General features: G+C 48.4%; 1 protein-coding gene across 3 annotated transcripts in view; it reads left to right on the forward strand.

The window, feature by feature from the left end:
- Positions 1–20,921, forward strand: part of PTPRG (protein tyrosine phosphatase receptor type G) — a 715,684-nt gene that overhangs the window by 598,906 nt on the left and 95,857 nt on the right. For all 3 annotated transcript variants that reach the window (XM_037040813.1, XM_037040814.1, XM_037040815.1), the window contains exons 9-10: positions 13,346–13,530; positions 16,463–16,571. In XM_037040813.1, coding sequence (XP_036896708.1) covers positions 13,346–13,530; positions 16,463–16,571 — 294 coding nt within the window. The remainder of the gene's footprint in view (positions 1–13,345; positions 13,531–16,462; positions 16,572–20,921) is intronic.

The following is a 20,921-nucleotide window of genomic DNA, read 5'->3' on the forward strand; positions in this document are numbered from 1 at the left end:
AGGGAGAGGTCATCTGTGAAAGCCCTGGGGCATGGAAACCAACATAGAGAGGTGGGAAGCAATGCTGAAGTGTAGGGAAAGCTTTTATTGTTAAGGATTTAAGATTGTGTTCTTATAGCAATGGGAAGCCTTGGAAGGGTCCTAAGCAGAGCAATAGGATGATCTGAACAGGTTTTTAAACCTATCTCTCTGTTATGTGAGGAATGTTTGCAGAGAACCGGGGTGGAATCTGCGAGACCAGCAGGAGGCTGATAGAAATCTTCCAGGCAGAATGCCAGTGGCTGGATGTGGGTAGAAGTGATCCTTAGGGATGGATTTTGGACTAGAGTCTCCGAGATTTCCAACAGTTTGGATGGAGGGTGGTGGGGGTGTGTACAAAAAGAGAAGTGCAGTGTGACTGTTTCCCTTTAACAGATAAGTGGTTTGAGACTCAGAGAAAGCAAGTGATTATCCAGAGCCTTCCAGTCAGGAACTCTAACAGGGCTGTGATGTGAACTGAGATCCTCTTATGTCCAAAAGCAGCATTCTTTCGGTTTTCTAAGAGACTGCTGGGTTCCAGTGAATCCACAATGGTACCCTCTTTGTTTTTTAGAGGTCTGCAGGTGGCTTACACAGCACAGTTTATTACTCTCTCAAATGAAGGAGCCTTACAAGTAAAGATACTTGTGGGGAAAGGGTGTGCTTCCTTTGCAAAAGGAATCAGTCTCTATTTACTTGGCTTGCTTTGGCAGGTCAGCCTGGACACTCAGGGCACAGGCTGCTGAGGCCTTGAACATGGGTTCAGTTCCTGGGAGAGCCAGGGCACCCCCTTGACTTGGGCTTTGGGGCCTTCTAGGCTGAAGATCTTGTGCATCTTTGAAACAGCAGAGCCTAACACAGTGCCTAAGACACAGTAGGTGTACAGTAATTGTTCGTTGAATGAATTAATGAGTGAGTGAGTGAATGAATGATGAGAAAATATCATTCTCATCACTGGGTAAGAATATTGATTTGGAAGTCAAGCAAACCTGGATTCAAATTCCAGATCAACCATTTACTTCTACATTTTCTCCATGTAGTTAATGCCTAAGTCTTGGTTTCCTTGTCTGGAAAGTATAGGTAATAATTATAGCTCCTCCTTGGCTTGTGGCCCTTTCAATCAATCGATGTAGGGAACGTATATGACAGAGTCTGGGACATGGAAAGTACTCTGCTAATAATTGTACTTTCTTGTTTGTTGGTCAGCAGTGGCTTCTTTGTATGTTCAGAACAACCTATTACATGTAACATGATCATTGGAGAATTCCTTTCAGAATAGGGGACCATGCTCTCTTGCTCATAGAAGGGCAACACCGGATTGTTGTTGCACTTGTTAAATTGTTAAAACCTTTTTAATTAAATCCGCATTCTTTAGCATGGTTCACACATCCTGCCCCCTCCACAGCCCTATCTTGCACTTTTCTTCCCTTGGCATCCTACCCTTTAGTCCACTGACACCCTCCAGCCCTAGCTGGCTGTTTGTTCTGCCCAGAGGGCCCTCGCCCCACCTCTGTGCCTAACGGAACCTCCTCAGCCTTCATACGTAGCTCTAGGGTCCCTTCCCCAGGGGCGTTTCCTGACTGCCTTGGCCCAGCCACTTGTCTCAAACCACCAGTACTTTTCTCTTGGAACACTTATCACTATTGAAACAATACATTCATTTGTGTGTGTGTGTGTTTTTTTAATCTTTAGCTGTCTCATTACCACATCAGCTCCATGAGGGGTGAGGCTGTCTTCTTTTTTGTGTTGTCAGAGAGAGTGCAGTATTCACTGCTAGCTCCTAAGTAAGTACTGGCCCAGATGGATGGATGGACAAATGGACGCAAAGACCCAGTGAGCTAACCAGCACATGTCACATGGCCAGGAGTAAAAACATTCTTTTCACAAGAGCTGGCACAGTTGGGGCATTTGTGATCTAGTCCTGGCTGTTGTGTGGGCACAGCCAGGCATTTGCAGTAGGGTTCTACATCGCTCCTAGGAATTGGAGAGGCTCCCAGGGTTTGGGAAAACGTCTTCCACTTTGACCATAGACCACTTGGATGAAAACATTTATCCAAAAAAAACATGGAGAGAGGGCTATTTTCTCCAGCCCGTGGAACAGCCACTCCATACCACCTCACAGTAGAGAACGGAGGCATTTAAAGTTGCAGGCACTAGTTTGGCAGGATGCTCCCAGGCGGAAATACTTCATTACTGGGGAAATGTTGAACTGATATTTTTAACAGATGCCAAAGGCCATCTATCATCTCCGTGCTGTAAATATTACCTAATTACTTAATCCTCTTCGTCTCTAGGCAGGTTAGGCAGTTTGATCTTTGAGGCCAACTTAGCCACCCTCCTATGGCTTCAGCTTTTCTCTGTTTTCTAAAAAACTCTTCCTNGGAACCTCCTCAGCCTTCATACGTAGCTCTAGGGTCCCTTCCCCAGGGGCGTTTCCTGACTGCCTTGGCCCAGCCACTTGTCTCAAACCACCAGTACTTTTCTCTTGGAACACTTATCACTATTGAAACAATACATTCATTTGTGTGTGTGTGTGTTTTTTTAATCTTTAGCTGTCTCATTACCACATCAGCTCCATGAGGGGTGAGGCTGTCTTCTTTTTTGTGTTGTCAGAGAGAGTGCAGTATTCACTGCTAGCTCCTAAGTAAGTACTGGCCCAGATGGATGGATGGACAAATGGACGCAAAGACCCAGTGAGCTAACCAGCACATGTCACATGGCCAGGAGTAAAAACATTCTTTTCACAAGAGCTGGCACAGTTGGGGCATTTGTGATCTAGTCCTGGCTGTGGTGTGGGCACAGCCAGGCATTTGCAGTAGGGTTCTACATCGCTCCTAGGAATTGGAGAGGCTCCCTGGGTTTGGGAAAACGTCTTCCACTTTGACCATAGACCACTTGGATGAAAACATTTATCCAAAAAAACATGGAGAGAGGGCTATTTTCTCCAGCCCGTGGAACAGCCACTCCATACCACCTCACAGTAGAGAACGGAGGCATTTAAAGTTGCAGGCACTAGTGGTAGGATGTTCCCAGGCGGAAATACTTCATTACTGGGGAAATGTTGAACTGACATTTTTAACAGATGCCAAAGGCCATCTATCATCTCCGTGCTGTAAATATTACCTAATTACTTAATCCTCTTCATCTCGAGGCAGGTTAGGCAGTTTGATCTTTGAGGCCAACTTAGCCACCCTCCTATGGCTTCAGCTTTTCTCTGTTTTCTAAAAAACTCTTCCTTGGCGTTGCATTTATCTGTGTGGGTACCGTGGTGCTTGGGAACAACCCTGTGGAAATTAACAAAGGCCAACAGCACTCTCTTTCCCAGAGTGACTGCTCCCTCCCCTTGCCTCTCACTAAGTAGCACTCACAATCCATGGAGCAGGAGGGCCTGAGATCTGTGTGTGCATCTGCTTGGAATCACGGGGGAGCATAGCGGAGAAACAGACTGTTTATTTCCCCACTCTTCCCATCATTATTCCACAAACGCATGTTAGCTAAGGTACAAGAACGTTGGACAGAACCCTTCTGCTGTGCTAGGAAACAGTCCCTGGAGGCCTGAGATTCCAAGACCATCTGTAAAGACCTGGAAGTACAGGCCCTTGTCCAGTCCTCTTAAGTCATCCTTTCTTCTTCCCAGCACAGCTAGTGGTCGTCATGGTTGCTGACTTCACTTCTGGGCTCTCTCTGGACTGGTTTTGCGATTCCAAAGCCCTGACTTAGACCACACTAAGTGTTCTGGCTGTCTTGTTTCAAATACAAACAAAACACAGCTCTGTGTTCTGAAGGCCCTGTCTATATGTCTACTACTAAATGCCAACAGGTATTACACATCAAGTACATGGAACCTTGCAGTTTCCGTGTTTTTGAGCCGGCACCTGCAAAGGCTTGCCAGAAGAGAGGCGCCTTCTCAGAGAAGAGTGTAACCATTGAAAAATGTTGGCTTTCACCAGCCAGCCAGAAGCCCAAGCTCCTCGGAGCACACGTGTGGCCATCTGGCAGGTGTTGCGTTGCTCCGTCCCCTCGAGTGCTGCAGAGGTGATTCCCCACCGGGGGTGCTGCCTTTCGTAGCCTGGTCTCTCCACACTAGCGGCAGGCACCCTCTTTTCCTCTGGGTCCTCTTGACCAAGCCCAGAGCTGCTGAGGCCACTTCCCAGGTGTGGGAGACCACGGAAGCATACCACAGAGGGCTATCCTTATCGAATGACCAGTTAGTACAGGCGCCACATCTAGGGGTCAAACCAGGGTTGGAATCCAAACAGTGGACCCCATCCTAAGGCCTCCCTGAACCAGAACTAATAAGAGAGGCAGATGCCAAAGCTAATTACTTGAATGTCAGACAAGAGCTAGGACACTCCTTTTAAATATGTTAGGTACCAAGCCTCACTGATACCTATTGTAAGAGAAAAACCATTTTTAAGGACCAAATTGAGACAAATGAGGGCACTCTGACCTCTTTGTATTAAAACCATTTAGAGTCAGTGGTTTAATAGAGCCTGGCTAACCTCATCAGTGTGGGTCACCAGACAATCACGGGGCATGGCCATCGGGATTACCGACAAGGACAGCTCGTCAGGTCTTAGGTCTCGGATGGTGTTTAAATAACGGTCCTGAGTTCCTGAGGGCAGCTGTGGGCCTCCAAGTGACCCAGGGGTTTCTTCATAATCAGTGGGGCCACAACATCTTCTTACTGGTGGAAAATAGGAGACTCAGCCAGAGAAAACCCAGCTCCAGGACCAGGCCACTCAGTACTTGCCCGTGCTAGACCTGCCCCCTGATCTCTGGTACAGACTGTCAGTTGGAGCCCAGACTAGAGCAAAGCAGCGGGAAGTGGTCCAAGTTAAAAGGTACCACGTAGAAAGGGTGCTGTGTCCAGCGAAAGAGGGAGATGTCCAGTTTGGCCTTTGGGCAGGAAAGGCCAGCATCTTAAAGTTAAAGGTGAAGGGCGGGCCCAGGGGTACATGGAATGCAGCCTTCCACCCTGTGTTTGAGAAGCAGCTGGGAAGTCGGACTGGGAAGGTGCATCATTCTGAACTTGGCCATCTCCCTTAGTGCCAAGCTGAACAATGCTTTTTCCTGCACAGGACATAGATACCTCCCATGGCTTTCCGTTCTGAGAGGAAGAGGAACGTTGCATAGGAAAAAGACTTTTAAGAAGGGAGGAGAGGTCAGAAATAGTATAACGTGACCAAGTGAAAACCACATGTTTAGAGGCCTGGAGAATCGATTGTTCCCAGTCACTGCCTTCCCAGTCACAGGCTGCTGCTGCTGTTGTACATATTTTAAGCGCATGGCTCTGTTCCATACACAGCAGATACAACTGATGGGATGTGGAAGTTTTCAAACTTGCCATCTTCATGACATTTGCTAAATAGAGCATCTAATACTCAGTCGGGGGCGAAAAACAGAATTACACACCAGGACTTGTTCATAGAATGTAGAGGATGCCACCAGTCGGTGTGGAGAAAACGTCACAGTTGTGGGGAAAAAAAACAGTTCTGCCTCCTGAGCAGGGAAAGAGCCAACTGTCCATCTCCTGTGCCTCTCTCCTGTATTTTCACACAGAACCCATCGCTTCTCACATTTCCGGTGGCCAAATGTGTGAGAGGTTTTCCCACCAAGCAATTCTCTGCAACACCAGCTAGATGTCCTAAAGTTTAACTCAGTTCTGACATTGCCTACCTGGAGACAGCGTCAGGTTCACAGGATGAGGCCTCAGCCCCACAACACTCCTCCCATCCCACTTCAGAAACCAATAAATAAAAAATAGGTGCCCAGGTTACCCATGACTTCTGTTCAACTTGGCTATGAATAGGAGATCCCCACAAGACCCTCTGGGTTTGATTGAGTTGTTAGAGTGGCTCACGGGGCTCAGGGAGACACAGTTACCAGCTTATTAAAAGATATAATAAAGCGTACAGGTGAGCAGCGAGATTCGAAGTACCCCGAACCCCGTACTTTTGGGATTATTACGGAGGCTGCAGTGCGTAGGCAAATCAATGTTAACTCCATTTATGGACACTCTCCCCTCTCTAGCGGAGGAGATGCAGGTGGGGCTGAAAATTTGGGGCTTCTAATTGTGGCTTGATCTTTGCAGTGACCGGCCACAATCCAGAAGCCCTCCAGAAGCCCACACAGTCCCCTCCACAGAACAAGAGATGCTCCTTAATGTTCTCATCACTTAAGAATTTACAAGGGATTTACAAGAGATGCTCCTTAATGTTCTCATCACTTAAGAATTTACAAGGGATTTAGGAGCCCTGTGTCAGACACTGGGGACAAAGACCTAATAATATTAGAATAAGAGAAGACATAGAGATGGCCAACAAGTACATGAAAAGATACGCAACATTACCAATCATCGGGGAAATGCACATCCAAGCCACAATGAGCCATCACCTCAGGCCTGTTAGAATGCCTATCATCAGAAAGAGAAGAAATAACAAGTGTTGGTGAGGATGCTGGTGGCAGTGTAAATTGGTGCAGCCCACGTGGAAAACAGTATGAAGTTTCCTTAAAAATTAAAAGTAGAACTAACATAAGATCCAGCATTTCCACTTCTGGGTATTTATCTGAAGGGAAACAAAAACAGAAAGATATCTGCATTCCTGGGTTCACTGAAGCAGTATTTACAGTAGCCAAGGCATGGAAACTCCCTAATTGTTCATGGATGAATGAATGGATAAAGAAATTGTGGTATATATACAGTGGCATATTGTTCAACCATTAAAAAAGAATGAAATCCTTCCCTTTATGAAAGCATGGATAGACCCAGAGGTTATTATGCTAAGTGAAATAAGTCAGATGGAAAAAGACAAATACCATAAGATTTCTCTTATATGTGGAATCTAAAAACAAACAAACAACCTTATAGCTAGAGAACTAATTGGTAGGGATTAGGTGGTTGGTGCATTTCTCCCTGTGGGCTATAATCTCCAGGGGTTCAAAAACCATGTCAACTTGTGTTCACTTTCATGGCTAGTTGCTGGAGAAGGTCCTGGCATATAGCAGGTGCTCAGTAAATATTTAACAATAGCTACTCCCTACAACACATCACTTCCTATGCATCAGTCAGCCAGTGCTTGGGCAGGTTATGCCTTTATCCAGGACCATGCTGCTGATATGTCCAGAATTAAAGTAGTCTGACTCCAGAGTGAATAAGTCTTGAGTCTCAGCCTCTAAAACAAAGGTGATGATAGAGCCAGCAGCCGCAATGAATTGCAGTAAGGGTTTGTGTAATCCCCCGACCCCCAGCCAGGCTCATCAGATGGGACTCCTTAAAGTTGCTGTGTCAGCCCAGAATGGCACAGAATAGAGACCTTGGGGCTGGTCTGCCTGCACCACTGTGTACATTCCCAGCATCCCCAGGATGGCTCGAGGGACCTGAACCTAGGTGGCATTTCCAATGGGGGAGAGTGGTGTTGGGCTGCATCCAGTTTTAGAGGGAGTTGAAGGCTCTTCTGGAAATTGTCAGACCCGGTGTTCTCATCTGTCACTGAGAACAGAGAAGTGCAGGAAGGCAGAGAGAGTGGGAAGGGTGCTTTTCTGCACAAAGGACTGTTGACCTGCTGAAGAAGCCACAGACCTAAGGCTACTGTAGATGCATAGCCCTGTGTGTTCTTTAAGCACTTGGGCTAACCCTCCTGACACCTGCATCCTCACCCTGCAGATCAGAAGACAGATGCGGGAGGTGTCTGCGGGTGGAACGCACATGACGCCCTCTGGTGTGGAATGTGACAGACTGGGTTCCAGTTCTGAACCCAGCCCTGACCGTGTGCTTGGCCAAGCCCAGTGACTTGGTCTCCCTGGACCCCAGTGTGCTCACCATCTTTAATGGGGAGAATAACTGAACCCGCCACTCGGGCTCAGTGCTGTGTACATGGGTCGTCTGAGAGGAATACGCGGCATGCCCCGGGCGGCTGGCAGCTCCAGTCCGACACTGTTGGGCTGCTGTAGATCCCCAAAGTGCTGGAGCAGGAGTCCCACTTTCATTTCCTCTCCCCCAGTTCTGGCATCTTTGCCCTGCACGTTCCCTTTCAGAAGACCTTGCGCAGGGTGGGGGAGGGAGCACCAAGGTGCCAGGTTTGAAGTCCTACATGGTCTGCTTGGGGTATTTCGTGTTTACCTAGACCTCTTTGATGCAGCCCTTCCAAAAGAGAAATCTTTCCCTGAAGCCATTTCTTTGCAAAGTCCCCCTAAAGGGCGCCATATTCAAGGGTTCTTGAGCTGAGCTGGGGCAATAAAGACAAGACAGGCATTTAAGCTGTCTGAGGCAAGGCTCGCAGCTCTGCTCCGATGGAACCTGAGAGGAGACGGTGCCCTGCTCCCTCACCTGCCCTGTCCCTGTGGGGAGGCCTGCACCTGCCCAGCCTGCTCAGGCCAGGCTGGTCCCTGGAACCACCCTGTATGATGTACAATGTCACACCTCCCTCCACCGTGGCCCAGCCCCCCCACTTCCATTTCTGTTGATAAGCGTTGTGGAATAGGGAACTGGCACCGACTTGCTGTGTTTGAGCATTGCTGTCTCTGACTTCTGGCCTGTAATTGGCCTGTTGGTGCCTGGGAGGACCTGCAGCCCCCAGTAATTTAAGGCGTTTAAAATCACAGTGACTTCACACGGATCCTACTGGTTTATCTAATGGCCAAAGTGAAGAGGAGTGTGGTGGGGGTGGGCGAGCCTACCATGTACTTGGAGAACCACTGAGAAAATACCCTTGACATCGCTGCACAGTCACAGGACCTTGGATGCTCTGCTAGAAGCCTTGTCATTATTTAATGAAGTCTGGGGTCATAATTAAAGGTGGTTCAGAATGAAGGCAGATATTCTCGGGGCTGGCGTGAGCATTAGCCGAGAATCCTGTGGAAAGCAATCAGACGCCAGTGGGAATGTAACCAGGCCCGAGGAGGGGATGGCTGATGTCAGGAGCACTTCGAAGGGGAGATCTCTCTAGAGAACCAGCTGCAAGCGGTGCTTCCCACACAGTTAAGGCTTCAGTGTTGCACAGAGGGCGTGTCAAGATGAGTGTCCAACTCCCTGTGTTAGGTGGTGTTTGCAGTGGCGGGGGGTGTGGCTCTGACAGTGTGCCTGTGACGGGGTTCCTGGTGTTTGTAACACCAAGGGGCCAGGCCTGTGGGTGAGGCGACCTGTGTAAAGGCAGACAGTGGGACGCGGCAGGGACTGAAACAGCTTTGAGCACACCCTCACCCAGTCTGAAGTGCTCTGCCGCTCCAGGTAACCACTGCCAGGTGTGTGTGCTTGCAGGCCTGCTGCAGAAGTCCAGCTTTGTATGTAAAATACACCAGCTTATGTAACACCGTACGGGCCAGCCGCCTGCTGCCCACTGGCCTGCCATCTCACCCAGACCTGCGAGGAGAGTTGCAGGGGACCGACCGCCCATTTCACATGAGCGCTGCATGGGTCTGGCTCTGAAGCTCACACTTGTTTATACCAGCGTTTCCCAATGGTTCCTTCTTTTGTCTGCTTTCTGTTTGGGATTTTGAGAGTGGTCTTACATGAAAGAAGGGGTTCTATCACTGAAAAAGCAAGCAAAACTCAGAAGCACAGGTGCACTGGTGTGCCGTCCGCATATTTTCACGGTCCATGCAGGGTACCTGTTCATTTTGCATCTCCCAGCCACTGAGTACACTGGGGTGTTGCCACCCTCTCAGGCCTAACGGGGTTTCTGATGAGCAAATGCCTCCTTGGTGAAGGTATGAGGGGAAGGCTGGCAACAGGCTCCTCCCACGAACTGAAGGCTCCTGAACTTGAGCCCCAGAACGGATTGTGTAGTGCCGATTTTATAGGTGAGCTTTTTATCAGTAGTCCTGTCCAAAGAGCAACATACTTTCTCTCTTTCTGTCAGGAAAACCTGATCCCCATGCAAGCAAAGGGGAAAAAAAAAGCCTGATGCTTGCCACAGGGTGCTCATGGATCAGTCAGAGGGGTGGAGAAAAGACCTCTGAAGGGAAGCATGATGTTGAAGCTGGATTGTCCGGTGGGTGGGGTGGGGCTGTCAGAGACAAGTAAATGAGGAGAAAGGAAAGCCGTGAACTTGGAGATTGGGGGGGGGGGAGGGAGGGACCATGTCCTACAGGACTTGTAAACCATGAGATCAAGGAATATATCCAGTCAACCAGCATCCCCTCATCAAGCCAGTACTCATTTCTGTGCCAGGTCCCGTTTGGCATCACAGATAATGTAGCAAACAAGACAGAAAATTTGCCAGCCTCATGGAGCTCAGGTTTCTAGCGGGAGGAGTTTGGTTCTTTATTACAGAGTCAGTCCCCCGCAGCACCACACGGAAGGATCTCAGGGGCATGGAGGGTGGGTCACAGGCTGTGCTGAGGGCAGAATTCAGTGCTGAGGACACACGTTTTAGATAAAGGTTTGGCTTCCTTTTATCTTCTAGGTCTGGGGTCAGCGCACCACTGACCCCCACCACCACTGTTTGTACATCCCTAAGCTAGGAATGGTTTTTATGTTTAAACAGTTGAAAAAAAATCAGAAGTAGTAGAGTGTTTAATAGCATGTGAATAGTATGCAAAATCGACATGTAGTATCTGTTCCATACCCCATTTACGTCAAATTGCATGTATGTGCTTTTACTGTACATGTCTGGATGCTGACTTCCCAGAAAGTTAATAAAACTTACCTCTGGGTGCCAGAATTTGGGGTGATTTTTAAAAACATTTTCTTTTTACGTTTTTTGTGCTACTTGGGTTTCTTTTTTAAAACAGTGACGTGAGTCATCTTAATCAGCAAAGAAACCCCAGCTGTTTTAATTGCAAAGGATAAAGAAGAATGGTTACATCCGCATGTGGGTGGTGGAATTACTTGTGCTGTGCTGATGGAACTGTTGGAGATGCGTGCATCCCCATGCAGCTCTCCCCTAATTGGGGCAGGAGAGTGAAGGCCTCAGAATTGGGGGGTTGATAAGAATGTGGTAAGAGGTGAGGAAAGATGTAGGAGTCCGGACTTCTTCCGTGGCCATCGTCGTGAGGGACAGGAGCTTCCAATATAGGAATCTTGGTTCATTATTGGCATTTGGAAAAATGGGGATACAGGTCTTTTCCTGGCCTCCCCCGCTACTCTCTGCCGCTTTGAGAAACTAGAGGTTTTAAGCTGTTTTGAATGGGGTGTTAGTGCCACCTAGTGTCCACACTGGCACCCCCCTCCCCTTGTATCGGTGGAAGCCTCCCTGCAGACTCTCTGATGTCCCTGCTCTGGTGGCACGTGCAGGGGGCAGCGAGATGCCGATGCCTGATGCCTCCGGGGTTCTTCGGGCCGTGGGAATGCCTCATTAGTTTGTCCCTTCCTCCCTGTCAGAGTTACACAAAGCAGATCTCTTCGGTGGCAGCATGATTTCGCGGTTGAAGAGCAAAAGGATGCCTCCCTGTCGAAACCAATCTCCTCTCTTCTCCAGTAGCCAGCTCCTTAGCACAGGGAAGTGTCCTGGTCCCCAGGGTGGCCCGGGGCTTGGGGCTTTTGGAGAGGCTGGCCATCGCGGGCTCCTGGGAGATGCCACAACCATGCCATGGTCCCCTGGTGCACCTCCTCCAGGGTGGCTCAGCTCCTTCCCTCACTCTAACTGTGCAGTCTAGAGTCCACCTCCAAGTCTACAAGCAGCAGGCCGTTGCAGCACCTCCTCCCAGGCCCCGTCCTCCACTTGGACCCTCCATGTTCTGTGCTCAGCTGCTGCTCAAGGGATCTCTGTATAGTGCAAACCTTCTGTGGCTTCCTCCGTTCAGATATTCCAGTGGCTTCTGAGTGCTCTTAAGATAAAGACCAGAATTCTCAGCTGGGCCTAGGCGACCTTCCACTCAGCTATGTCCAGCAGTGTTGCCTCCTGCCTCTTGTGCCTCAATCCAGCCGCATTAGCTTCCTTGTAGCCCCTGGGCCTCCCTCCTGTGGTCCCTCGGCCTGCCCTCCTCTCTTCCTCTGCCTCCCACCTGCTCAGTCTCCTCAGCTCTCAGCTTCCACGTGTGCCTGCCCAAGTCTTCCCTGGGCCCACAGACTGGGCCAAACTGGCCCATACAGGGCTTGGACCATCTCGAGTACCTCCCCTCCCCTCCGTCCATCTTACCCAGACGAGTGATATCAGCCCCACGTATGGAGTCCCTCGGTGAGTCCCCGTCTCCCCATTTAGACCAGTGGTTCCCAGCCAGGGGTGATTTGATATTCTCGGCCCCTGCATAGGTAGGTGTAGAACCACCACGTCCCCTCCAACCTGCCGTCCACAGGGAATAAAAAGGAGGGTGCGCCTGCCTTTTCCTTAAGCCCCCCATCAGGAGAATTGTTACATGAGCTCCTGCTGTGTCAGAGAACGTCATCCCCTTTTTTGTGCCTTTGCTTTAAACTTATTTAACATCTCATTTTAAATTCTATTTCTTTGTACTCTTATCTCTGTATAATAGAATTTCATCTACAATTTTACTTCATTGTGATACCCCACAGGTCAAATAGCCTGGCTTCTACAAAAAAGTCATCAAGGAAAAAGGGCAGATACTGTACTAGATTAGAAGCACTCATGTCTTATAATCTTGAAATGCAGCTCTGATGGGGGGAAATGGCTCTGCAAATGGGCTCTCAAATTTCAGGGAAATTTGAATATGGACTGTGCATCAGACAGCATTTTTGAGATAATGTTTATTTTCTTAAGTATGATAATGGGCTTTTGTCTTAGTTCAGGTCGCTATAACAAACTACCATAGGTTTAAAACAACAGAAATGTATTTCTCACAGGCCTGCAGGCTGGGAAGGCCCTGGCAGGCCCACTGTCTTTGTGAGCCCACCTCCTGGTCCAAGGACATCCTCTGGCGGCGAAGGGGCAGGGAGCTCTCTGGGGTCTCTTCTGAAAAGACATTCATCCCATTCTTGAGGGCTCCACCCTCAGAACCTAATCACCTCCCAAAGATCCCACCCACCTCCCAATAACAGGACATTTTTAGATTAGGTTTTAAAATATGAATCTGGGGGCATGAAACATCCAGTCTCTTGCAATCATATGGTAGAATATCCTTATTCTTAGGAGATTCAGTTTGGGTGTTAAGGAATGAAGTGTAAGGATGTCTGCAACTTGCTTGTGGTAATTTAGCAGAAAAAGAGTTGTATGTGCGTGTGTATGTGATTGTGCATGTAGAAAAGAGGCCGGGGAGGAGAGAGGTGGCAAATGTTGACAGTAGCAGATGTAGGTGAAGGGAGTGTGGGTGTTATGTGTCCCCACTACTGTGTCACGCTTTAGAGGTTGGGCTCTAAGAACCCTGGGCAGCTACTGAATGCTGTGTCATGCCAGGAGCCCCTGACCCTGCGCTCTGTGGCTTGTGTCTTCAGTCTGCAGCTCTCCCCCCATCCACATGAAGGTGCAGCCTCTGAACCAGACGGCACTGCAGGTTTCCTGGAGCCAGCCCGAGACCATCTACCACCCACCCATCATGAACTATGTGATCTCCTACAGCTGGACCAAGAACGAAGACGAGAAGGAGAAGACATTTACAAAGGACAGCGACAAGGAGCTGGTAATAGTTGGGGGGCTTGCCGCCCTTGCAGTTAGTCGAGGGGCCGTGTCGTGTTGCCCTGCCAGGCCCTGAGGGCAGGCTTTGTCGGTGCCGCCCCAGCCTCACGCTGCCACCGGCTAGGCCGCATTGCAGTGACTCCTCGTGCCCAGAACCTGTGCCCGGAGCTGGCCTGCGCCTGCCCGCCCTCACACTGCCCAATTAGTGCCACCTGGAAAAGCCAGTTAGTGTCTTTATAATTAAACCCTGCAAAACTAACTCTTGTCCTTCATTATTATAAAAACAGAGCTTCTGTTGAGCCCTCTTCATCCTCCAGGGTTATCGTAAATGGTAAATGTTCTGTGACTGTGCAGCGGGTTCTGGCATAGGGTGAGCACTGTGTAAGAACTGGCTAGTGCTCCTGCAGCGACCCTCCTCTCCCTCTTCCCGCCTGCTACACGCACCACCATATGCTGTGCCCGTGCTCGCCTAGCCGCAGCCGCTCTGCCTCCCACAGTCCTGGACCCCTGTGACCGTGTCATTTCTAACCACTGTTCTCGGGCACTATGACATCTGACCTCATTTTGAGCCGCACACACCCGATTCCATATCTCATATTAAAATTTGCCTGAATGTGCAGTGGCCAACACCCCACGAGGCCCTTCAGGGCAGACGTTTTGGAAGTGGCCCTCTTCCCCTGTAAAAGCAGACACTGCAACAAGCATGAGCCTTTAAGTCTGCACGTAGAGACTCAAAGCGACACCGTTGGGTTTGGAAGCCTTTGCCTTTATTGTTAATCAGACGAAGGCTTTGAGATAATGAAATCTATAATTGTATGTGCGCATGAAAAACACAGCCACACAGAGTGGGGTTCTAAATGATGGTCATCATTTTTTCTCCCAGTACAGAGTCCCCAGGGCCCATTCAATCAGTTAGAGAATAATACTTTTCGTATTTCTTTAGATGAATATTCTTTTACTTCATTTCCATTTATATTTTCAATTTACCTGCTAGACATTGTTATCTGGGTTGCATAAGGGAATGATGAGCTTCATGAAATCAGAGAGGAATCTACTGAAAGTTACCCAAGGTGATGATGTATTTTAACCTTTCTCTTGCCACTATTGGAAGTCCATGAGGGATTTCTCACTTTCTGAAGTAAAGATGCCTGCATTCATCAGCAGAAACTGTGCAGGCACTTAGGCAATTTTTTTGTTCTAAGTGAAAAATAATTAAACATGCAAAGATGAATAGATACTGGCTTGGAGTGAATTCTAATAAATCCCTGCATAGATGAAGCAAAGATTTTGCTCTGAACAGAAGATGGGGTCAGAGGCCCAGAGAATGAGGCATAAATTATTTTCAGAGGAAGAGAACGATGTAGGGGAAAACATGCTTTGACAGCAAGTTCTTTTTTGGAAGAATTTCTAGGGGTGGTTAGTTTCCTCTGGGACACACAACATTAATTTTCTTAATTCCTCAGGAAGTCAAGCGTGCTGACTTAATGGCAACAAAACTATTCTCTGACTGCTGGGGACTTAGCCCAGAAACCTGAAAGTAATATCTAACATTGGTGTGGCATTCTCCAGGTTGCATGCCTCTACCTCATCCTTACTGCACACCTGTGGGGCAGGTGGCATTGCTACCTCTTCCAAAGGAGATAAATGAGGCTTAAAGTTAAATAATGTGACCCCAACCTACTGCTCTCAGCAGGAAGCCCTCTTCTAGGCTATGGAAGCAGATGTGGCCCCAATGACACGTTAAGGCCCAGTCAGAGGTTTTAAGTGGGGGCAGTGGGATAACCCCCTCGCGGTGGAGCTCCCAGGGCTGCTTTTCGTATGTGGCCCGGAACACACGTTTCAGCCACAAGACTTTATCTATTAGAGAAGTCTTTGAAATCACTTGCATTTGTTGTTCGTTTCTTCACACAGGAAGTGCCATCTGCTTTTTAGATACTTTCTTTGGTATCATTTTTAAAGACTTGGAATAAAGCTTTGGGAATTTGGGACCTGGATTTGGCGGGTGTCTGATGACTAGGAATGACAAACTTTTTCTAAAAAAGGCCAGAGAGTAAAGATTTCAGGGTTCATGGGACATAAGGTCGCTATGGCAACAGCCCAAACCCGCCATCGTAGGGCGAATACTGCCATAGACAAGAAGTGAAGGAATGTACGTGGCTGTGTGCCCATAAAGCTTTATTTACAAGCAGACAGAGGGCCGGACGTGGCCCGGGAGCTGGACCTTGCTGGTCCGTGCTGGACCAGGGCTCTTTCTGCTGCATGAGGTAGGCGACGTAGGAGCAAGGCCTGTGTTAACTAGCTCTCACAGGAACCCTGGGGGGCAGCTGTCTCTCTCCTCATGTTACACAGGAAGGTGGCAGCGGCCAAAGACATCGAGCACCTGGCGCAGAAGCACAGCTGTGGGTGGGTGACAAGGCCACATGTCACCGTGCCCGACCTCTAGCTGGTGTCCTTCCTGGCATCGTGCCTCATTTTACCCCACAGCCAAGGTACGATGCGGCCTTTAAACTGCGAAGAAACAGACAGGCCAAGATCTTGTTTGAGGTTTTAAACTCTGTGTGGCTCTGGAAATCCGGTACACCTGATCATTCTAGAGGCTGTTTAGGGTAGATAACTGCAATCCCTAAGTTACATTAATGAAGAGACAAGTTCAAGACTCATGAGTATACAAAGGGCCAAAGATACAGTCCAAGCCACAGTCAAGAGTATGAGTCCAGACTGACTTTGTTACCTCTTGTCCTGCACGTGTCAGTGTGGAAACCAGATTCCCGGGCAAGGTTACTCCTGGCCGGGCTTTCCCAGCAGGGTGTCTGCCAGGCTGTGCCCGGCACCAGAAACCTGAAAGTGATACAGAACATTACTTTAGGTTTGGATTTAGAAGGTGTGTGTGCACTGACCTTGAAACCTGCTCACTACTTTTCTTTCTTTCCTTACAGAAAGCCACCATTAGCCATGTCTCACCTGACAGCCTTTACCTGTTCCGTGTCCAGGCTGTGTGTCGGAACGACATGCGAAGTGACTTCAGCCAGACGATGCTCTTTCAAGGTAAGGCCAGAGTCCCCGGAGCCGCTGCCTCCTGATGTTGAGATGCTCAGACAAAAGAAAACAAGTCTGGCCTAAGAATGTGGGGCTTTAAGTTGCACCTGAGAAGCCTCAGGAATTTAGGCCCATCTTTTAGATGGTGGGGTTCATAGGCCAGAGGAGAAGGAGAGCGTGATAGTGGTTTTTATTATTGTTGTGGCTGTTACTAGTACTTTCCAACTGTGGGAACCAGGTGTTTTGTGACCATACCAGGGCACAGACTTCTAGCATGATGCAAGCACTAAAGTCCCGGGAGATAGAGTTCCTTCTTCCAGCTGGCCAACCACAGGGACAGGCCCCTGCTCGTGGGGTCCTTGAGCTTCTTGAGAAATTCTGGTTATTTGGGTAGGCAGAAAGTTCCAGGGGCAGGACTAGGGCGAAGCAAGAGAGGCATTCAAAATTTAAAAGAGTGCAAAAAAGTTGGTAATTAAGACGCATGATATTTTAATGGGATTTTTTAAAACAAAATCAATTTAAAAATTCATGAAGAACGTAGAATCTACTCTTGCCTTCCTTGCTCTAATCCAGCAATTTTCAATCAGTGTGCCACAAGAATTTTTAGAACATAAAATACTTGACTACTTAGGGGCACTGACCTCTTTTCCCTTAGATGGTCAAATTTAAAAAATTACGACGGCCAACACAACAATAGCTGTCATGTGTAAGTGAAACAAAATCATACCTACTTTTTTGTCAGATCAGCAAAAAATGTATTTTGTATGTGCTGCAGAATTTTTGTCATGTGTTTATTTGTGCCATGAGATGAAAAAGGTTTGAAAATCACCACCCTAATTCAACTCAAGTCCTAGTTCCAGTAAAACTCTACTGACAGACCTGGGCCCCCAGCCTGTAAGCCGTAGTTGCAGACTGACCCCTGTGATGGGACCAGCACAGAGGGGCCGGGCCCTCAGCTTGCTCTGTCAGACCCAGGTCCTTCCCGGGGCGGTTGCCTGCTGCCTGGGTCCTCGGTTTCAGGGAAACCTGCCTCCCAGGCCAGTGGTTCCTCACCTTCCTGAGTCATGTACCTGGTGAAGGCTTTTCCCTGGAAAATGGCCACAGTGGAGCATATAGTTCAGGGGCCCTGCGAAGCCTGTGAGACCAGCAGTGAGACGTTGACCAAAGCCTGTGAGAAATGCACGTTCGTGGGCTCTCCCAGATGGACAGCCGCTGGCTCTCGGGGGGCGTGGGGGAGGGCAGGATTCTGAGTGTGAGCCAGGTGGCCCAGGCAACTGGCATGCACCTCAGAGTCTGAGAACTCCTGGTTGAGAACTGAAGCCCAGAATGAGGACCTCGAGTTTGAGTCCTGGCCACACTTAGTATTTCTGCAGTTCTAAGAATGTGTATTGATTTTTCTAAGCTTCAGTTTCACAATCAAAAGTAGTAGCAATCTCATAGCATCCTTATGGAGTGACCTGGGGTGATGAGTGTTAACTAATTCGCATAGTGTCTGGTACTGATTATCAATATTGTCTTACTATTAGGTTTGATTTAAAAGTAATAAATAATGAACCCAGACTAAGCCTAGAAGTAAGAAACCCTCCAGCCTAAATTCCCACCCAAGGATTCCTTCCAGCTTTACACTTTTGCAGTTAGTATTTAGCTGTTCTTTGCTAATGTTCACATTATGTCACCTTTCCATTTAAACTAGTTCAGATTAGTATGCTGTATTACTTTTCACAAATAAAGCACGCTCGTCCTGTCCACCTGTGGTCTGAACGGATTGTGCCCTTTGCCTGTGTTGGGGAGGGACTTCGGACTGAGGCCACGTCCGTGGCAGCCCAGGGGCGAGAGCGCAGGGGGCCAGAGGGGAACGCTGGCCGCTGCCGGGCCCTGCAGCTCTGGGCGCGCAAATCACCGCTGGGTCTCCCCCAGGCCCCGGCCAGGAGCCTGGAACCCACGGAACTGCCTTTCCTCACAAAGAGCCCCCTGAGCTCGCTGGCTTCCGCGTGGACTTTGAAAAATTAAATGTTTGTAATGCAATGTAATTTTTAAAACCCTTGTCAGCTATTAATTTTAAGCATGGAATATTTAAAATGTCTGAACACAGTGGCTTGTTGAAGGTGGCTGGTGTCTCCTCCCGTAGACCTTCTTTGCTTAGAAGTGGATACGAGTTTCCCCCCATTGTGCACTGGTGTTTGTCCCGTGTGCTGACAAAGGGTGTGGACCCTTCACTCCTTCCCACAGTGGCTGTAGCATCTTCCCTACAGCATCCAGGAGGCAGCGTAAAAACTCCGTCTTAACTGGAAGTAAGCCAACGTACCTTTTCTGGTGAGCCGGGTGGGAATTTATGAGCAGTAGGGGCCAGTGTACAAAAGTTTCTAAGTTAGGACTTAGGTTTTAACGGAAAAGGAAAAAGCTTGGAAACTTTATTCCAAACAGAAGCCTTGTTTGGAATAATTAGGGTTCCCAGTGATAACCTTACCTCTGGTTTGGGAGCATGAGGGAGTCGTGTGGGATATTTGCCTCATCATAGCAAATATACCACTACTTACACCCTTATAACGTAACAGTAAGTATGTTACCTTTACCTTACTGTCGTAAATATAATGGCAGCAATAGCAAGCAGTATCTAGAGAATGCTGCAGTTACTGCACACTTGCCCATAAGTTATTTCATCTGACCGCGTGGTGGCCTGCGATGCAGGTGTTATTTTACAGGAGGGAAATGGTGTTCGGGCAACTAAGTAACCTGTGAGAAATCGCTTGGCTACTGAGTCGGGTCTGGATTTCTTACTCCAAAGCCCAGTCATGTATGCACAGCAGCGGACCACCCCCAAAGAGTAAATGTTAGCCACAGAGCCCCCCGTCTTCAACAAATGAGTGATAAACAGGACTGACTTACTAAGTGTTCAAAGCCTTTTTTGTGGCTCTCAACAGTCATGGGAAACAGGGGTTCTTGAGTCTTTCTTTGAGCCACAGACCCATCAGGCAGCTCTGTTGAGCTGATGGATCCTCTCTGAAAATGACTTAAAAGAAAATACATAGTAAAGGATACCACGTATATTCAAATACAGTTGTCAAAATATTTTAAACAAACAAATGTGGAATGTGGTAATGTGTGCACTTTCTTATTAAAGAATTCCGTGACAAGTGGTGGGTCTGTTAGCTGCTGGGATTTCTGGGCGGGGCTGAACAGAAGTGGCTCTCCAGACGGGCCGCAACGGTGAGGCAGTGAGAAAATGCCTGGTTCCAGTCGGAGACGAAGTCTCGGGTCCTGCTAGCAGGCCTGGGATTTGTTCCTGTGTTCACTGTGGGAGGAAGAGCTGTATCTCAGTGAGAGCCTGGGGACAAGGGACAACACACGTGTTGATTTTCCTTGTCCTTGAATTCCATTCGGCCCTGTGGACCCAGGTTGAGCACTCCCAGTCAGAAAGGTCCCGTAGGAACTTCCTTGTCAGCATGGGTAGAACTGTGCCTGCTGGAAAGTTCAAGGCTCCTGAAAAGCAGGCATGCGGGTAGAGTGGTTGTTCAGTTCCTGGGCCACAATCAGCGCCTCTGGAAGGAAACGGCAAGGCGGGTCTCCTGGGAACTTTTGTTCCTGTCTTGACGAAGGGAGGTGCACAGACCTGTCTGAGGCAGCCAGTGCAGCCCCGATCCTGGTGCTTCTGGTTACTTGCGGTGAGAGCCTTTGCTTCCTAGGCTGCCCTCTTCGACCTGCTGGTATTGACTTCTCCACCTGCCTGTTCCCTGCACTTGTCTCTGCACCCGTCACTTGACAGCTGCACAAACTGAATATATGGTTAGGTCAGGTGGCAAACACAGGTGCCCCTGGGCCAGGCAGCGGGCGTGTGCTGTGGAGGGGAGGGCTGTCGGCAGGAAATGGGAGGTCCTATGCCCACTGGACGGGGTGAGGGGCCCGTAGCCTCAGCCAGCTGTTGCCCTGCAGGAAGATGAGCTCAGTTTTTGCCAAAAATTGTGATTTTTTCAGGATAAGTGAGAATTTGGGATTTATTTTTTCAGTGAAGGTTGTTGTTTGCAGTGTTCACAAAACACAAATTCACAGTGGCAGCAAATTCAGTTTTTTTTTTTAAGTAGCTTGCAGGCCACACAAAATTTATATTGGTCAACTGCCACTTCTGGTTTAGATAAAAACAACAGCAAGCACAAAGGTCATTTATTGTGGTACTTAACCTTTTTTGTTAATTTTCAGTGTCATGTATATATAGGAAGCAGACTTTTAGTTTATTTAATACTACTGGTTTTTAAGATAACGACAAAAGCTCAGTTTGACATGGCATTTTTTTTTTTAGTTACAGTGTGTAGCATTATTCACAATAGTGAAAAGGTGGAAACAGCCCAAACGTCCATCAATAAT

This window comes from Sturnira hondurensis, unplaced genomic scaffold (genome assembly GCF_014824575.4).
Source record: "Sturnira hondurensis isolate 20B ecotype Veracruz unplaced genomic scaffold, ASM1482457v3 Scaffold0002840, whole genome shotgun sequence".
In the NCBI taxonomy this organism is placed as follows: Eukaryota; Metazoa; Chordata; class Mammalia; order Chiroptera; family Phyllostomidae; genus Sturnira; species Sturnira hondurensis.